Raw genomic sequence first — 14,162 nt, 5'->3', positions numbered from 1 at the left:
ACTGATCCCCTGGCCCACGAACCATGCTCCTAATCTCCCCACCCTGACAGTAGCACCCAGGAAGGCCTTAAAAACAAAAGCAGAGGGGGACTCAGGGCTTTTTCCCTCGCCACCTTCCTACTGAGGGAAAAAGTCTCCACATGTGGAATTTAATAAATGCTCTTGTATTTACATGCATGTAATTGGATTTCCTTTGAGGGGCATTTCATGGGCAGAACAATATCCTTCTTCAAGGACTGATCCCTCCTGGTCAAATGCCAAAATTATGTGAGATGAAGCTTCAAAATCCTTGCCTCCAAGGAGCAGCTTGATTTCACCCTTTCCAGGACAGCCCTGTTTGTTCTCTTGGCAATGCATAGTATGTTCAAAACTCTTCTTCAGCTCTACAACTCAAAGGCCTTGATTCTTTTTCTATCATCCTTATTTATTGTCAAGGTCTCTATTGCATAGCAGGTAACTGTGAAGACAATGGCTTGACACTGTTGCTCTTCAGTACTCTAAAGAGGTCTCTGACAGCATATTTTCCCAGTACAATTTGTCTTTTGATTTTCTGGCTGCTGGTAATCAAGTGGTGATTGTGGACCCAGATAAGCTGAAATTGTTAACAATCTCAATCTCTTCTCCTTCTATCATGAGTTACCAGTGGTAAGAATTGTTGTTTTCTTGACGTTGAGCTTTAATCCATATTGAAGGCTGCAGTCCTTGACCTTCTACAGCAAATGTCTAAGGTCCTACTCAGTTTCAGCAAGCAAGGTTGTTACATCTGCATAGCACATAAGTTTTTTATGAGTTTTCCATCAATCAATTTTAATACCACATTACTCTTTATAAAGCCTAGCCTCTTGAATGATATGTTTGACACATATATTGAAAATGTATGGAGATAGGATGCTTCCCGAATATATATCTTTTCTGATTTTGAATCATATAGTGATATGCTTGCTCAAATACTTTTGAAAAACTGGTTGTTCCCCCCCACCACCATTAGCCAATACAGTTGTTTTGGGCACAAGGACAAAGAAGGACAGTACCCTCTGAAGAACATCATTTTTAGATGCTACCCTGGAAGTGCTCACCAAGTTGTTCAAGAAATCTGGAGGACAACCACCTGGCCAACTGACTGGAAGCGATATATATTTGTTCCCATTCCAAAGAAAAGTGATCTGACAGAGTGTGGAGATTATCAAGCAATATCATTAATATCACATGCAAGCACGATTCTGCAGAAGATTATCCAAAAATGACTGGAACAGCACATCAACAGAGAACTGCCAGAAGTGCAGATGGATTTAGAAGAGGCCGTGGCACTTAGGGATATTATTGCTAATGTTAGAAGAATCTTGGCTGAAAGCAGAGAGTACCAGAGGTATGTCTATCTGTGTTTCATTGACTATGCAAAGGCATTTGACTGTGTGGATCACAACAAATTGTGGCTAACATTGAGGAGAATGGGAATACCAGAACACTTGGTTGTGCTTATGCAAAACCTATACTTTGACCAAATGGTTCAAAATTGGGAAGGGTGTGTGCCAAAGATGTGTCCTATATCCATATCCTTTCAATATATATGTGGAACAGATTATCCGGGAAGTTAAGCTCTATGAGAATTGTGGCATGTAGATTCATCAACAATCTGCATTATGCAGATGACACAACCCTGTTTGCTGAAACTGAGGAGACCTGAAGCACTTGCTGCAGAAGGTCAAAGACTACAGCCTTCGATATGGATTGAAGCTCAACATCAAGAAAGCAAAGATTCTCACCACTGGGCCAATTGGCAGTATCATGATGGATGATGAAGAGATTGAGATTGTTGACAGCTTTAGTTTGCTTGGTTCTAAAATCACCCCTTTTGGTACGAGGAGCCAGGAAATTAAAAGACGAATTGCATCTGGAAAGCCTGCTTTCAGAGACCTCTCGAAAGTACTGAAGAGCAACGATGTCAATCTGGAGACTAAGGTGTACCTGATACAGGCCATGGTCTTTGCAATTACTTGCTGTGCATCATAGAGCTGGACAATGATGAGGGATGACAGAAGGAGAGTTGATGTCTTTGAGCTGTGGTGCTGGAAAAGAGTATTGAATATACCATGGACTGCTAGGAGAACAAACAAGTTCATCCTGGAGAGGGTGAAGTCAGGCTGCTCTTTGGAAGCAAGGATTCTAAAGCTTCGTCTGATACACTTTGGACATGTCACAAGGTGGGTTTAGTCCTTATTGAGGGATGTCATGCTTGGGAGGGTGGAGGGACTGCACAGGAGAGGAAGACCTTCAATGAGATGGATTGATTCAGCCACTGCGGTAATGGGGATAGGCATGTCAGAGACAATTAAGATTGGCACAGGATAGAGCAGAGTATAGAGCTGTTGTACATAGGGTCACTATGAGTTACAGGCGACTTGACAGTACATAGCAACAATAAACATAATCAGCATTGGTGTGGATGATTCTCAATGTTATTGACCTAATATATCCAGTGATAGGCTCATGACTCAATAGATCCAGTGATAGACTCAGGAAATGTTGGATTTTGTGAAAATGACTCAGGTTCAGACCATATCGTGTTCTGTTCTATCTAAAGTTATCAAGAGTCAAATACAATTCAAAGGCAGTTAACACAACACTGTTAACTGTGTATAAAAGAATTAATACTTAAATAAATGTCTTAAGAGTAATACTAAGATATTTTAAACTGAAGTACTTGTATCTATATGTTGTGTATTTCCATTGAGTCAGCTCTGACTCTGGTGTCCCTAAATGCAACAGAGCGAAAACCTTGCCCAAATCGGCATCACGTTTACAATCTCTTATGCATGATCCCATCTTGTTGAGGGATGATCTTGGCTTTGTTTCATGAATTCTGTACTTTAGTCACCCTAAGGAAATATATTGAACAAGTAGCTTATGAAAAAAAAAAAAGAAAAGAGGTAGGATTTTGGAAAGGAATAATGGGCACAGAAGAGACAAGATTCTTGAATAAGGTGTTAAATTTTCTGGAGACCTTCAGGGGTCCATTTAATTTACAGGAAAAGGAGCTTCTTGTTTGGTACTTGTTTGTTTGTTTTTAAGGTAATTTATAACTCAAGTAATTTTTTTGGTTTACATTCCAGATCTATTCCAGAACATGATTTCTGTATCTATGCAGGTTCTCTATGGGGTAAAGTGGTAGAAGATTTGACAAAAATTACACCTCATAATTCTATGAATAGATGTCAAAAGGTAATTAGGACTTCTGTATTTCAGCACAAAGGTAGTTCCTCTAGTATCAGACTTCTCCCTTTGAGCCAATTCAGATGATTTTGGACTAACCTCCCAAAAAGAAAAATGGAATGGAGCATGCATCATAATTTTCTGGTATTATATACCAGGTTGTTTTCTGTTTTGTTTTAAATGCATTTCAGTGGATTTATGTATACTTCCCTCAAGCACTTAACACAGCCAATAAAATCATCCATTTCTATTCTGATTAGTCCCATTCCATTCTGAGGCTTCTTGTTGAATTCAACTTGTCTCTTTATCTCTCCCTCTTCCTCTTCCTCTTTCTTTCTCTTTCTCTTTTTCTTCCTTCTTCTTCCCTTCTTCCTTCACTCCCACCTTCCTTCCCTCCCTTCCATCCATCAATCCTTTCTAAAGGAGCTCTGATGGCATGTTTAGATACTAGGCCAAAAAGTCATACATCTCCAGTTGTTGAATGTACCAGAGGCTCTTAAAGAGTTAGAGGGTCAGTCTCCTCTCAACATGATAGAAGGAACAATGGTGACACAGTACTTAGTGAGTTGTGCTGCCAACCTAAAGTTAACATTGAGCAGAGTCTTAAGCACTCACTTAATGATTCCCAGTATTTCTTAAACCAAAGCAATAATTTTATCAGCTATAGAGATACAAGTCTCACATTTACAAGAAAAAAGTGACTTAGCAAGATTATTGTACATATTTTCTATGATATTTATATATTTTGTAGCTTGTTTTCAATTAGGTATCATGAAAATATAATTGCTTTCCAACAAAAAACCCTCAAACCAATCCCATCAAGTCTTGCTTAACTCTTAGTAACACTCCATTGGATTTCTGTAACTTTAAATTACAATGGAAGGAGAGTGCCCATCTTTCTTCCTCGGAACTGCTAAGGAATTCAAACTGCCTGAGACAGATGACCTTTGGATTAGTCTGTCTCTCGCCAGAGAGCTCACTAGAATTACCTTACATATATAGCAATCAGCGATGTGACTCAGTAAAAGACTACTTTAATTTCAACTATAAGAAGACTCTAATTCCAGCCTATACTAGCTGGTTAAGTGCATAGCCTCTCTCAGGCACAGTGTCCTTAAATGAGTCACGGGGAATTTCCTGACAGAGTTGGTGGGAGCACTGATGCAGTACACAGCAGGTGTACTCTGCACAGTAAACCATCAACAAAGGCTAGTATTATACCTGTTTATACAAAGCACTATTTCAGGAACCAGAGACATTTTTTAGCACTCTTTTCTTGACTGGCCAATCCAATCCAAAGATGAACATTGATAGCATTTTGCTGATGAAATTGAAGGTAAACATGTAAGTTGAGAAGGTATATGACAGGACTAGATTCATGAGGAAAAGAGTAAAGGATTTGAGAGAGATGAAAAAGCAAGTAGTTCTGAGACTTTAAAGCATCATGTAATTTGTGGGTGAAAGTTTATTATCTCACAAAGGTTATACTTGGAAGGGCATGTTTCCTTATTTCTTTTACCTAATAGGACAGTGAATGCCTTTCTCTTTTTATTGTCAGAAGTAAGTACAAGTCCAGAGGGGAAAGGGATACAAATTTGGTAGTACTTCTCTCTTCTACAATCCTTCTCTGTCTGGCAGGACCTCACACAAAGAATAGTATGTTTGATTTATTTCAGAGACTTAAGATGGAAAAAATAGCTTAAGGTAATTTTTCAAGCTTAATTTAGTTCATTTAATATTTAATGACTTAATGGAACTGCCTACATGTCCTGACTGTCAAAGAATAGAAATGAAGTTTAAGAAAATTAAGGTTTATTTTTAAAAAATTGATTTTTATAATAATGAACCATTATAAGTAATTACTCAGAGTTTTCTGATTCTCTTTAAATGGGAATGCACTTGTGCTTTTAAGATAATACTGTGATCTACTAAATCCTATGAATCCATTTGCTGGCTGGATAGGTAGGTATTTAAACACAAATATTTGCAAAATACTACTTTTATTGCAGGTCTGTGAGATTTACAAGGTCATCTTTTAAATAATTATTCAACACTTCCTTAAGTTGGTGCTGTTTCTTATGTGCTATCCACCTGGAGCTAACTCATAGCTGACCCTCCAGTGAGTTTATAAAAGCTTTACATCACACAGGAGGAGACTACTTATCTTCCACCTATGGAGCAACTATGGGATTCGTACAACCTACATTTGGCTTGGCGGCACAACTCCTTACCTAGTAGTTCACCACAGTTTCCTTTAGTAACATGTTGTTGTTGTTGTTAGGTGCTGTTGTGTCAAGTCTGACTCATAGTGACCCTATGAACAAAAGTTCTGAACCCTGCTCTATCCTGAGCCATCCTCCCACTTCCTGACACACAAGATCCCGTTGTAGCAGTCACTGTATCAATCTACTTGGTTAAGTGATAAGTAAAAAGATAACTAGTATACTGCTTTTAGGAGCTCTACTGTCCTTTGGACATGTTGTAAGGAGGGACCAGTCCTTGGAGAGGGACATCAGGCTTGGTAGGGTGGAGGGACAGCGCAGGAGGGGAAGGCCCTCTATGAGGTGGATTGGATGGGTGTATCAGAGACGGTGCGATTGGCACAGGACAGAGCAGAGTTTAGGGCTGTTGTACATAGGGTCACTATGAGTCGCAAGCGACTTGATGGCGCATAACAACAACAACAACAACCAGTGGCCTAGTGACAAGAAGCTGAACTACAAACCAAAAGGCATGCTATTCAAGGCCACTGACTGCTCCTAGGGAGAAGGATGGGCAATCTCCCCCTCTGTCATTAACTACCTCTGAAAACTCGCTGGAGGGTCAGCTATGGGTCAATTTTGTCTCTATAGTAAACAACAACAACAATAATATACTACTTATTGCAACTAGTTTCCAAGAAAGAAATTTGACATGAATTTCTTTAAAACTTGTTTCAGAGACTTCAAGTAAAACATTACTGAATTGAGAGTATGTAAGTGTATAATAACAAATAAATCAGTAAATCTGGTGGAGTTATTATTTACAGATTCAATTAATATATTAATTGCCTTGTCCCTTTGGTGACCTTCCCCCAAGGCATCTGGAACCAAAGGATGGTGATTAATTGCCAAAGTCTCTGCAGAGGAAGCTCCGGTGGCTTAGTGGTAAGGAATTGTGCTACCAACACAAATTTTTGTGGTTTGAAATCAGTAAGTGGAGCACCAGCTGCTCTCCAGGAAATAGATGGGCAATACCATCCCGTGTGATATTTCTGCCTCTGAAAGCCCACTGGAGGGTCAGCTATGGGCTATTTCCAACTCAGTGGTACACAGCAAATTTAACAACAGTCCCTCTAGAAACAGAAATGTGAAATCCCTATACTTCATCATCAAAATTTTCTTGCTCTGTGTCAGAATATATCTTCATTCTTGCATTTTAATGGCGTGGCGGGAAATACATCATGTGCCACTTTTGGCCCTGTATAATAATTATTTCTATGTCTATAAAGCTTTAATTTTTGATAGGTTATGTTACTAAACTGGAAGCAGAAGTGGCATCCACTTCCAAAATGGCTTGTCTCTGGAAACTCTTACGTACGAACAGTGCTCAGGCCGTTCATTCATAGGGTCGCTATGAGTTGTCTATGACTTGACAGCATCAAACAACAACAACAACATATTTGTTGTTATTATTATTAGGTGCCATTTAATTTAGACTTAGAAGAAACACACGAACAGATCTGAACTCTTACACTGTGTCATCCTCACAATCTCTGATATATTCAAGTCCGTTGCCACAGTGACTGTGTCAATCCACCACTTTGAGAGTCTTCCTCTCCTTCACCATCCCGCCATCTTTATAATCAAGGTTTTGGTATTATTAGGTGCTTTATAAATACACATCCATTTGATTACAACTCATAGTAAACCTATGAACACTAAATAAGGCCCTCCTCTTAGCCTCTGCCATCCTCAGAAACAATAGACTTAAAGATGGCAGAGTTTAGACATCAAGGCCTAGTCTACCCAAATGATTTTCTGAAGCTTTTTCGTTATGTGTAATCTATGATTTTGTATTTACTATTCAAAAAAAACCCAACACAAGTTGAAAGACTATAATTTAGGGGAGGGTGGTGTTAATTCAGTAAAGGCTCATTCCTCAAGATGAGCTAGGATTTACATTTTATTCTCTCTATATTTCAATATTAGATACCCTGGGTACCCTAACCCCTAGGGGGTTGTTCTGTTAACTTAAAGGTGGTACCTCTCTGACAGTTTGAATCCATCCATGGCTCTGTAGGAGAAATGTAGGTAGTCTCCTCCTACACAATTTACAGCCTCCAGAAACTGATGGAGGTTCAGCTATGTGCTGATTTTGACTTGAAGGGATATTTTTGCTTAAGCAATCTAATCATTCTCTTAAGACTTTCTATTAGTATTTTCTCATTCATGCACACTTTCCTCTTTCCCCCCACCCGACCCCGCCCTTTCTTGTTGTGTACAGATGAATCGGATCTGTCTGGCACAGGAGGAGATTATCCCTCCTTCTGCTGCTGAACATCTGGTGGATTTGAACTGTGAACCTTTGGGATTGCAGCTCAGCTTCTTGCCACTAGTCCACCAGAGCTTCCCATTATCCTCTTTTTATGAATTATTGGTAAATGTCCTGTGAAATTAGGTAAAAAAGAAAATTTAAAAATGGATAAACAAGAAGCAAGAAAGAAGGGAAAAATAAAGGGGAACATGTAAAGGAAATATAGAATAGTAAAGGAAGAAATCGTTTAAAAGTGAAATTCTTTAGAAATGTCTTTGGGGAAACCAAGAATATTGTCTATTGGCTAAGCCCAATCTTCTTTGGAGCTCAACTTCTTCTTCAGATTTCTCTATTATAGGGTCATAAGTGTCAAATATTGCTAAAAGAGTGCAATGTGTCATAAGTAGAAGCCTGGTGGGTTGTTCTGGGAGAGAGTTTACAGTTTAGATGGAAAATATAAAGGAAGTGTCACTACTTCTTTTTCCTTCTTTCCTTAGATAGAAATGCATTATCTTGATTTGGATCTTGAAGAGAAGAATCTGAGAAAATTCTAATCGATTCTGGAGATGTCAGTCCAATACTATTGAGATATTGCACACATCTCAGGAGTCCACTGGTGAGAAACAGAAATCTCTATTGTTAAGTTACCTTTTACTGATTTTCTCTCTTAAAGTTAAAAACCCTTGTAACTGATTCAAGAAAAATAGACGCTGGGAGGTTGGGCTTAACAAATGATTGATAAAAAAGGGAAAACAATAAAAATATCAGAATTGAGTCAAAGGAGCAGCGGAAGGATGTCAAGAAACAAGAAAACCATTGTTAATGAAAAGACAAATCTGTATGGAGTATATTGATATGAAGGTGGACATAGAACTTCTAGAAACAGTAATTAAAAGCCTCAAAACCCTTAGTTCATAAGCTTTCACTAGTAGCTCTGAAAGGAAAAGACGGATATCTTCCTATGAAACTAACAGTCTTGGAAACCGAATAATGGATTAGCTATGAGTTGGTTCCAATTTGACAGCAATAAGTTTTGATTTTTTAATATACAAAAGATAATACAAATTTCAATGGAAAGGAAAAATCTAAACAACTATTGCTAGATGCAACATGCATGAATCTAAACAACTTAAGTGTGAGCAAGTAAGCCTAACACAAAATAAATAAGAATCCATTAATATAAAATTTAAAGATAACAAATATATGCTGTTAAAGAATAATCGTAGCAGAGAGTAGACAATATTAGAGAGTGGATATAACTGAAGATTTTTAAATGATCTATTTTTTACTAGAGTGATGATTGTTGTTGTTATGTATGGCTCATAGCAACCCTATGTACAACAGCTCTAAAGCCTGCCCTGTGCTGAGCCTGTCTCACTGACTCTGGCACACTATCCCTTTGCCTTAGTTACTGTATCAATCCATCTCATCCTGGTTCTTCCTCTCCTAAGATATTCCTCCACCCTTCTGAGCATGATGTCCTTCTCCAAGGATTTGTCCCTCTTGGCCTCTTGCCTAAAGTATGTGAGATAGAGCTTCAAAATCCTAGCCTCCAAGGAGAAACTTGGTTTCACCCTCTCCAGTCAGACCTATTTGTTTTCTTGGCAGTCCATGGAATGTTCAAGACTCCTCTCCAGCACTGCAACTCAAAGGCAACAGATCTTCTGTCATCCTTAGTCATTGTCCACCTCTCTGCTGCATCGCAAGTAATTGTGATGACCATGGCCTGGATAAGGCATGCCTTAGTCTCCAGACTGACATCATTGCTTTTCAGTTCTCTGGAGAGGTTCACTGACAGCAGATTTTCCAAGTGCAATTGGTCTTTTGAGTTCGTGACTACTGGCGTCAAGAAAGTTGATTGTGGAGGTGAGTAAGCTATAATTTGTTCACCTCAGTCTCTTCTCCATCTGTCATGCTGCTGAAAATTGGCCCAGACTTCTTGGTGCTGAGCTTCAATTCTTATTGAAGAATACAGTCCTTGACTTTCTGTAGCAAGTGCTTCAGGTCTTCCTCAGCTTTAGCAAGCAAGTTTGTGTCATCTGCACTATGTAAGATGTTGATTATAGATAGGCTTTTGATTGATGATGACACACATTCAAAATAATTCATCAAGTGATTTACTCAGTATTTGCTCTCTCTCCTAGTATACACAGAATCTTTCAATTACAAATAAGATGCATTTGTAATCTCCATCTCTGTTTTCCCATCACATGGTTCAATACTTCCAAAACGGGTCATGTTGTCCTTAAATACTTCCCAGGTTCCATCTTAATATTTAATTCTTCTTGTATTTAGTTTCTGAAATCTTCCTTTCTGTCTTTTTATCCAACTAGTCCTAAGAGTGAGTCTTCTACCTCTTTTTTTTTTTTTTTAGAATTCACTATCACTTTCTTGACTGACGCCTTTAATTTTCTCTCTGTCTTTCTCTTCAGCCTTATCTCCACAGACCACCCAGGAGATCTGTGTAGATCTCCATTTAAAGAGGAATGTTCATCAATCTTAGTTGACAATGAAAGAGTTTGTCTCGCAGGAGCATAACTATTTTCAAGAACTTTTGATAATGAATAAATCTAATTCAGCTACATGTCCTTTTTATGCCCATAGTATCTAACACTTTGTGTTAGCATTTAAATTGTAACTTCTTATTCCTATCCTCCTTTCCTTAATTGAGAGATTTTACTGGGCATTATATGTTTATATAGGCAACTCCAGTGCCCTCATTGGGTAAAGAGTTATGATGTGCTGCCAACCCAAAGGCAGGTGGTTCAAATTCACCAGCTGCTCCGCAGAAGAATAATAGGCAATCTCCTCCCATGTGATTTACAACCTCTGAAAACTTACTGGGGGGTCAACTATTAGTCATTTCCAGTTCAACTACAGTGAGGTGAGAGAAACACACACACACACACACACACACACACACACAAGCATGCAAAGACCTCTGGTGGCATAACCCATCAGGAGTTGTGCTGCTAACCTAAAGGGAACACCTCCCTTGTGATTTAAATCTACCAGCAGCTCTGAGGGTGAAAGATGGCCAGTCTTTTGGGATGTTTACAGCCTCCTGACATCAATGGTAGTTGATTCTGACAACCTACACTTAGGGTCAAAATATATGCTAATCCAAAAGCTGTTTTATACTCTTCATTTACACCCTACATTTATGAGGTGATTTACTGCTATTCCAAATTGGCACTATTCAATAACAGGAATTCCTAAAATTGAAAAACTTGCTTGACATCATATGGCAATTAAGATAGCCTACCCAGAATTTGTTCCTCAGACAGGTTTGGTTTTTTTTTTTTCCAAAACCTGGAGTCTTGTGTCTTTCTGCCTCATTCATAAGAAGTGTAATGAGACATGTATGTATACTAAGGAGAACAGGAGTTGCTGGTTACTTGTGTAACATTTTAAAATATGGTTTTTGTATAGGCCTCCCTTTATTTTGGTGCTTAATATTGAATATCTAAATTAAGAAGTCATTATCTTGATATCTTCTGTAATGCACCACTTTCATAGTTATTCATCAAACCAGTTGGAAGTCATGGTTGGAAATTCCTAGAGACTGCTGATAACAGTACTAAATTTCTTTTCATTAGTTCCATTCATTAGCTTCAATAACTGAATATATTAACCAGAACTCACACATATATTAATCTCATAACTTATTAAAGTTCAGAATAAAATTAGACTTTCACCTTTTTTAAATATATAACTTGATTGCCAAATCAAATAGAACTGTTTAAGGGTTTTAAATACAAATTGTCGCTATTGAAAGTTGATTCTCTGATTTCTCTCTTTAGGCAAACAATTACTAAAAACACTTTTTCTAAACACTATCAAAAGAGACACAATTTTGAAATGATAATTTAACTGTGATTTAGTGGTGTGTAGGGAAAATTTCACATTATAAACAGCATAATAATTTCTCAAGATTCTTAATATAGATTAGATAAGACTAAAAGAACAAAGTGCCTCTTTAAAAGTAACATGTAAAACTTGATCTTTTGCATAGGATAGATAGCACAAGGTTCTGCTCTGTTATATGAAGGGTCACTATGAGTTGTACTTGACTTGAAGGCAACTGTCAACAATGTAGACCAAAGCTGAGCCTCACAGTCCTAGCTTGTAGGTAATATCCTATTTTCTGCTTGCCTTCTGCTAACTGAGCAGCTAAAAACCAATGACATAACTACAAGAAGCTCTCCTGTCCTGCTGACTGGAGCCAAAGTACTGGAGAGAAGGTAAGGAGGTAAGACCACAGGATTGCTAAAAAGTGATTTTTATAGAGATGCCTACATAGCAAGAAGATCAAGAATGAAAGCTATGTGTATGTATACGTGTACTTACTCCTATTACATGTATACTTGTAATCATACCCCAAAGATTATTTTGTTATTGTTGGTTAGTTGTTATTAATTCCAATTCATAATAAGCCTAAATGTGCAGTCTATAACCATTCCACAGGCTTTCTAAGTCTGGGAAATTTCAAATGATCACTAGCCCTATCTTTGAAGGCTCGGCTGGATGGATTCAAATGTAACTTTTTGAGTAGTAGTTGAGTGCTTCACCATTTGCAACACCCAAAGCTTCAGAAACAATTTTATTCCCATACAAGCAAACAAACACAGAGCTGACAGGAGAGGCGGCTCTAGTATGAGCTTAGGCAAGGTGAGAAGGCGGGAATAATGTACTTACCTTTGCTTGCCCAGCTTTTGTGATGGCTGGCATATTAAAGAGCTGGCCAGTGTAGAAATGCACCCCACTGAAAAGAATCACTGCAATTGTGTCTCCTTCCTTCTCAATTACTTCAAGGATATCCTCCATTCTCAATGTTTCTTCCCCCTAAAGTAGAATTAACCACAAGTTAATGGTATTAGCCACATCCACACAATAATGTATTTGCCACTTCATGTTTCCAACCTAAATTTAATCAAATATTTTTCTCACTAAAAGAAAAAAACCAAAAGTCTTTTATTTATTATGTTGTTAATACATTATAGAGTCAGAATCAATCTATAGATGGTCCTCCAAAGGGTTTTCAGGGAGCAATAAATAAAATGGGATAAAATTGCCCATTTTTCGCCATTGGCACAGCTGGTGGATTCAAACAATGTACTTTGAGTTGGCACAGAATTTCTTACTCAGGAGGCTACCAGAACTCATCTATCCCAGATAAGTGATCTTCAAAACTTTAGCCAATGTGAAGTACTTGCACAGAATTATCATTATTAAGAGAAGGTGATAAAATTCAAAACTTTAGCCAATGTGAAGTACTTGCACAGAATTATCATTATTAAGAGAAGGTGATAAAATTGTGGAAACAAGAATTCACAGGGAAGTCATTACAAAGCTTTATCTTTCTGCTATGAAGTCAGTTCTGACTTATAGTAAACTTCCATTGCGTTTCAGAGGTTGTGAGTCTTCATGGGAGGAGATTGCTCACTGGAGCAATGGATTTGAAGTAGGGAAGTACCATTTTTTTGGTTAGCAACACAATCCACTACTCGAGGTCCCTTACTCATCTTTATTTGCAGGACATAAATACTTAAAGCACTAATGAATGAAGCTCAAAAACTATAGCCTTCAACATTCATGTCTCTATTCACCGCTATACTCACTTAGGCACTGTCTATATGGAGTCAAATTGACAAAAGCAATTCCAAAGCTAATCAAGGGGGAAAAAACATTAGATAGGAACATAAAGGAGTAATGAGATTATGTTTAGGAGAGGAACAACTCAGAAAAAGGTGAGAACAACTGCACAATTAAACAATGCAATCCTTGACACTTAATTTTACATGGAGAAACTGGTGAATTGGTATGTTTTCCTATATAATCTCAGCAACAAGAACAACAAAAAAGAAATAATACTAAAATGTCATCCCAGGATTATAATTAACCCATGAATCTCCACTACCTCACTGGCATTAACATTTGTGATATATAGCAGCTAAATTAATTTATACTTGAAGTTAGTAATTTGTATATGACATATGAAACAGATTACTTTTTTTACAAGTACGAGATTTTTTTTTATCCCATTATTTTATTGCATGTTGGCAAAGAGAATAGAATAGGTGCATAATATCTTCAAAGTAATTCTGAGCTGAAAGAAATAATTGTTCAAACATTAGTTTAACAGCCTGAAAGCACTATATCTGAAACCTAAAATTTATTCTGTCTGATTCTCTTGGTGCCAAATTACACTAGCTGCAGGGTTTATATGTCAAAGTCTGTACACTTGGTCTTATATCTTTATTAATGTGAAGTACACAGTATTTTAAGTCTTGATCATATGGTCAAGACTGATTAAATGAATTCTTTGTTACCTGCTTTAATATAAAGGAGTCTCAGAGAGATAAAGTAACTTTCTCAAAAGTGCATGCTTAGTTAGTGCTGAGTGTGGAATGATACTGAGATAAAACAGCCAGGCT

The 14,162-nt window shown here is 37.7% G+C and overlaps 1 protein-coding gene across 1 annotated transcript in view; it reads right to left on the bottom strand.

The window, feature by feature from the left end:
• The window catches only part of KYNU (kynureninase), a 204,108-nt gene that overhangs the window by 119,427 nt on the left and 70,519 nt on the right, over positions 1-14,162 (bottom strand). Inside the window, exon 7 of the mRNA XM_006880748.1 lies at positions 12,424-12,570. Within this exon, the coding sequence (XP_006880810.1) occupies positions 12,424-12,570 (147 nt within the window). The remainder of the gene's footprint in view (positions 1-12,423; positions 12,571-14,162) is intronic.

Source organism: Elephantulus edwardii, unplaced genomic scaffold, assembly GCF_000299155.1.
Source record: "Elephantulus edwardii isolate Elephantulus edwardi_28Jun2011 unplaced genomic scaffold, EleEdw1.0 scaffold00010, whole genome shotgun sequence".
Taxonomy (NCBI): Eukaryota; Metazoa; Chordata; class Mammalia; order Macroscelidea; family Macroscelididae; genus Elephantulus; species Elephantulus edwardii.
This window is presented reverse-complemented; position numbering and strand designations above follow the sequence as displayed.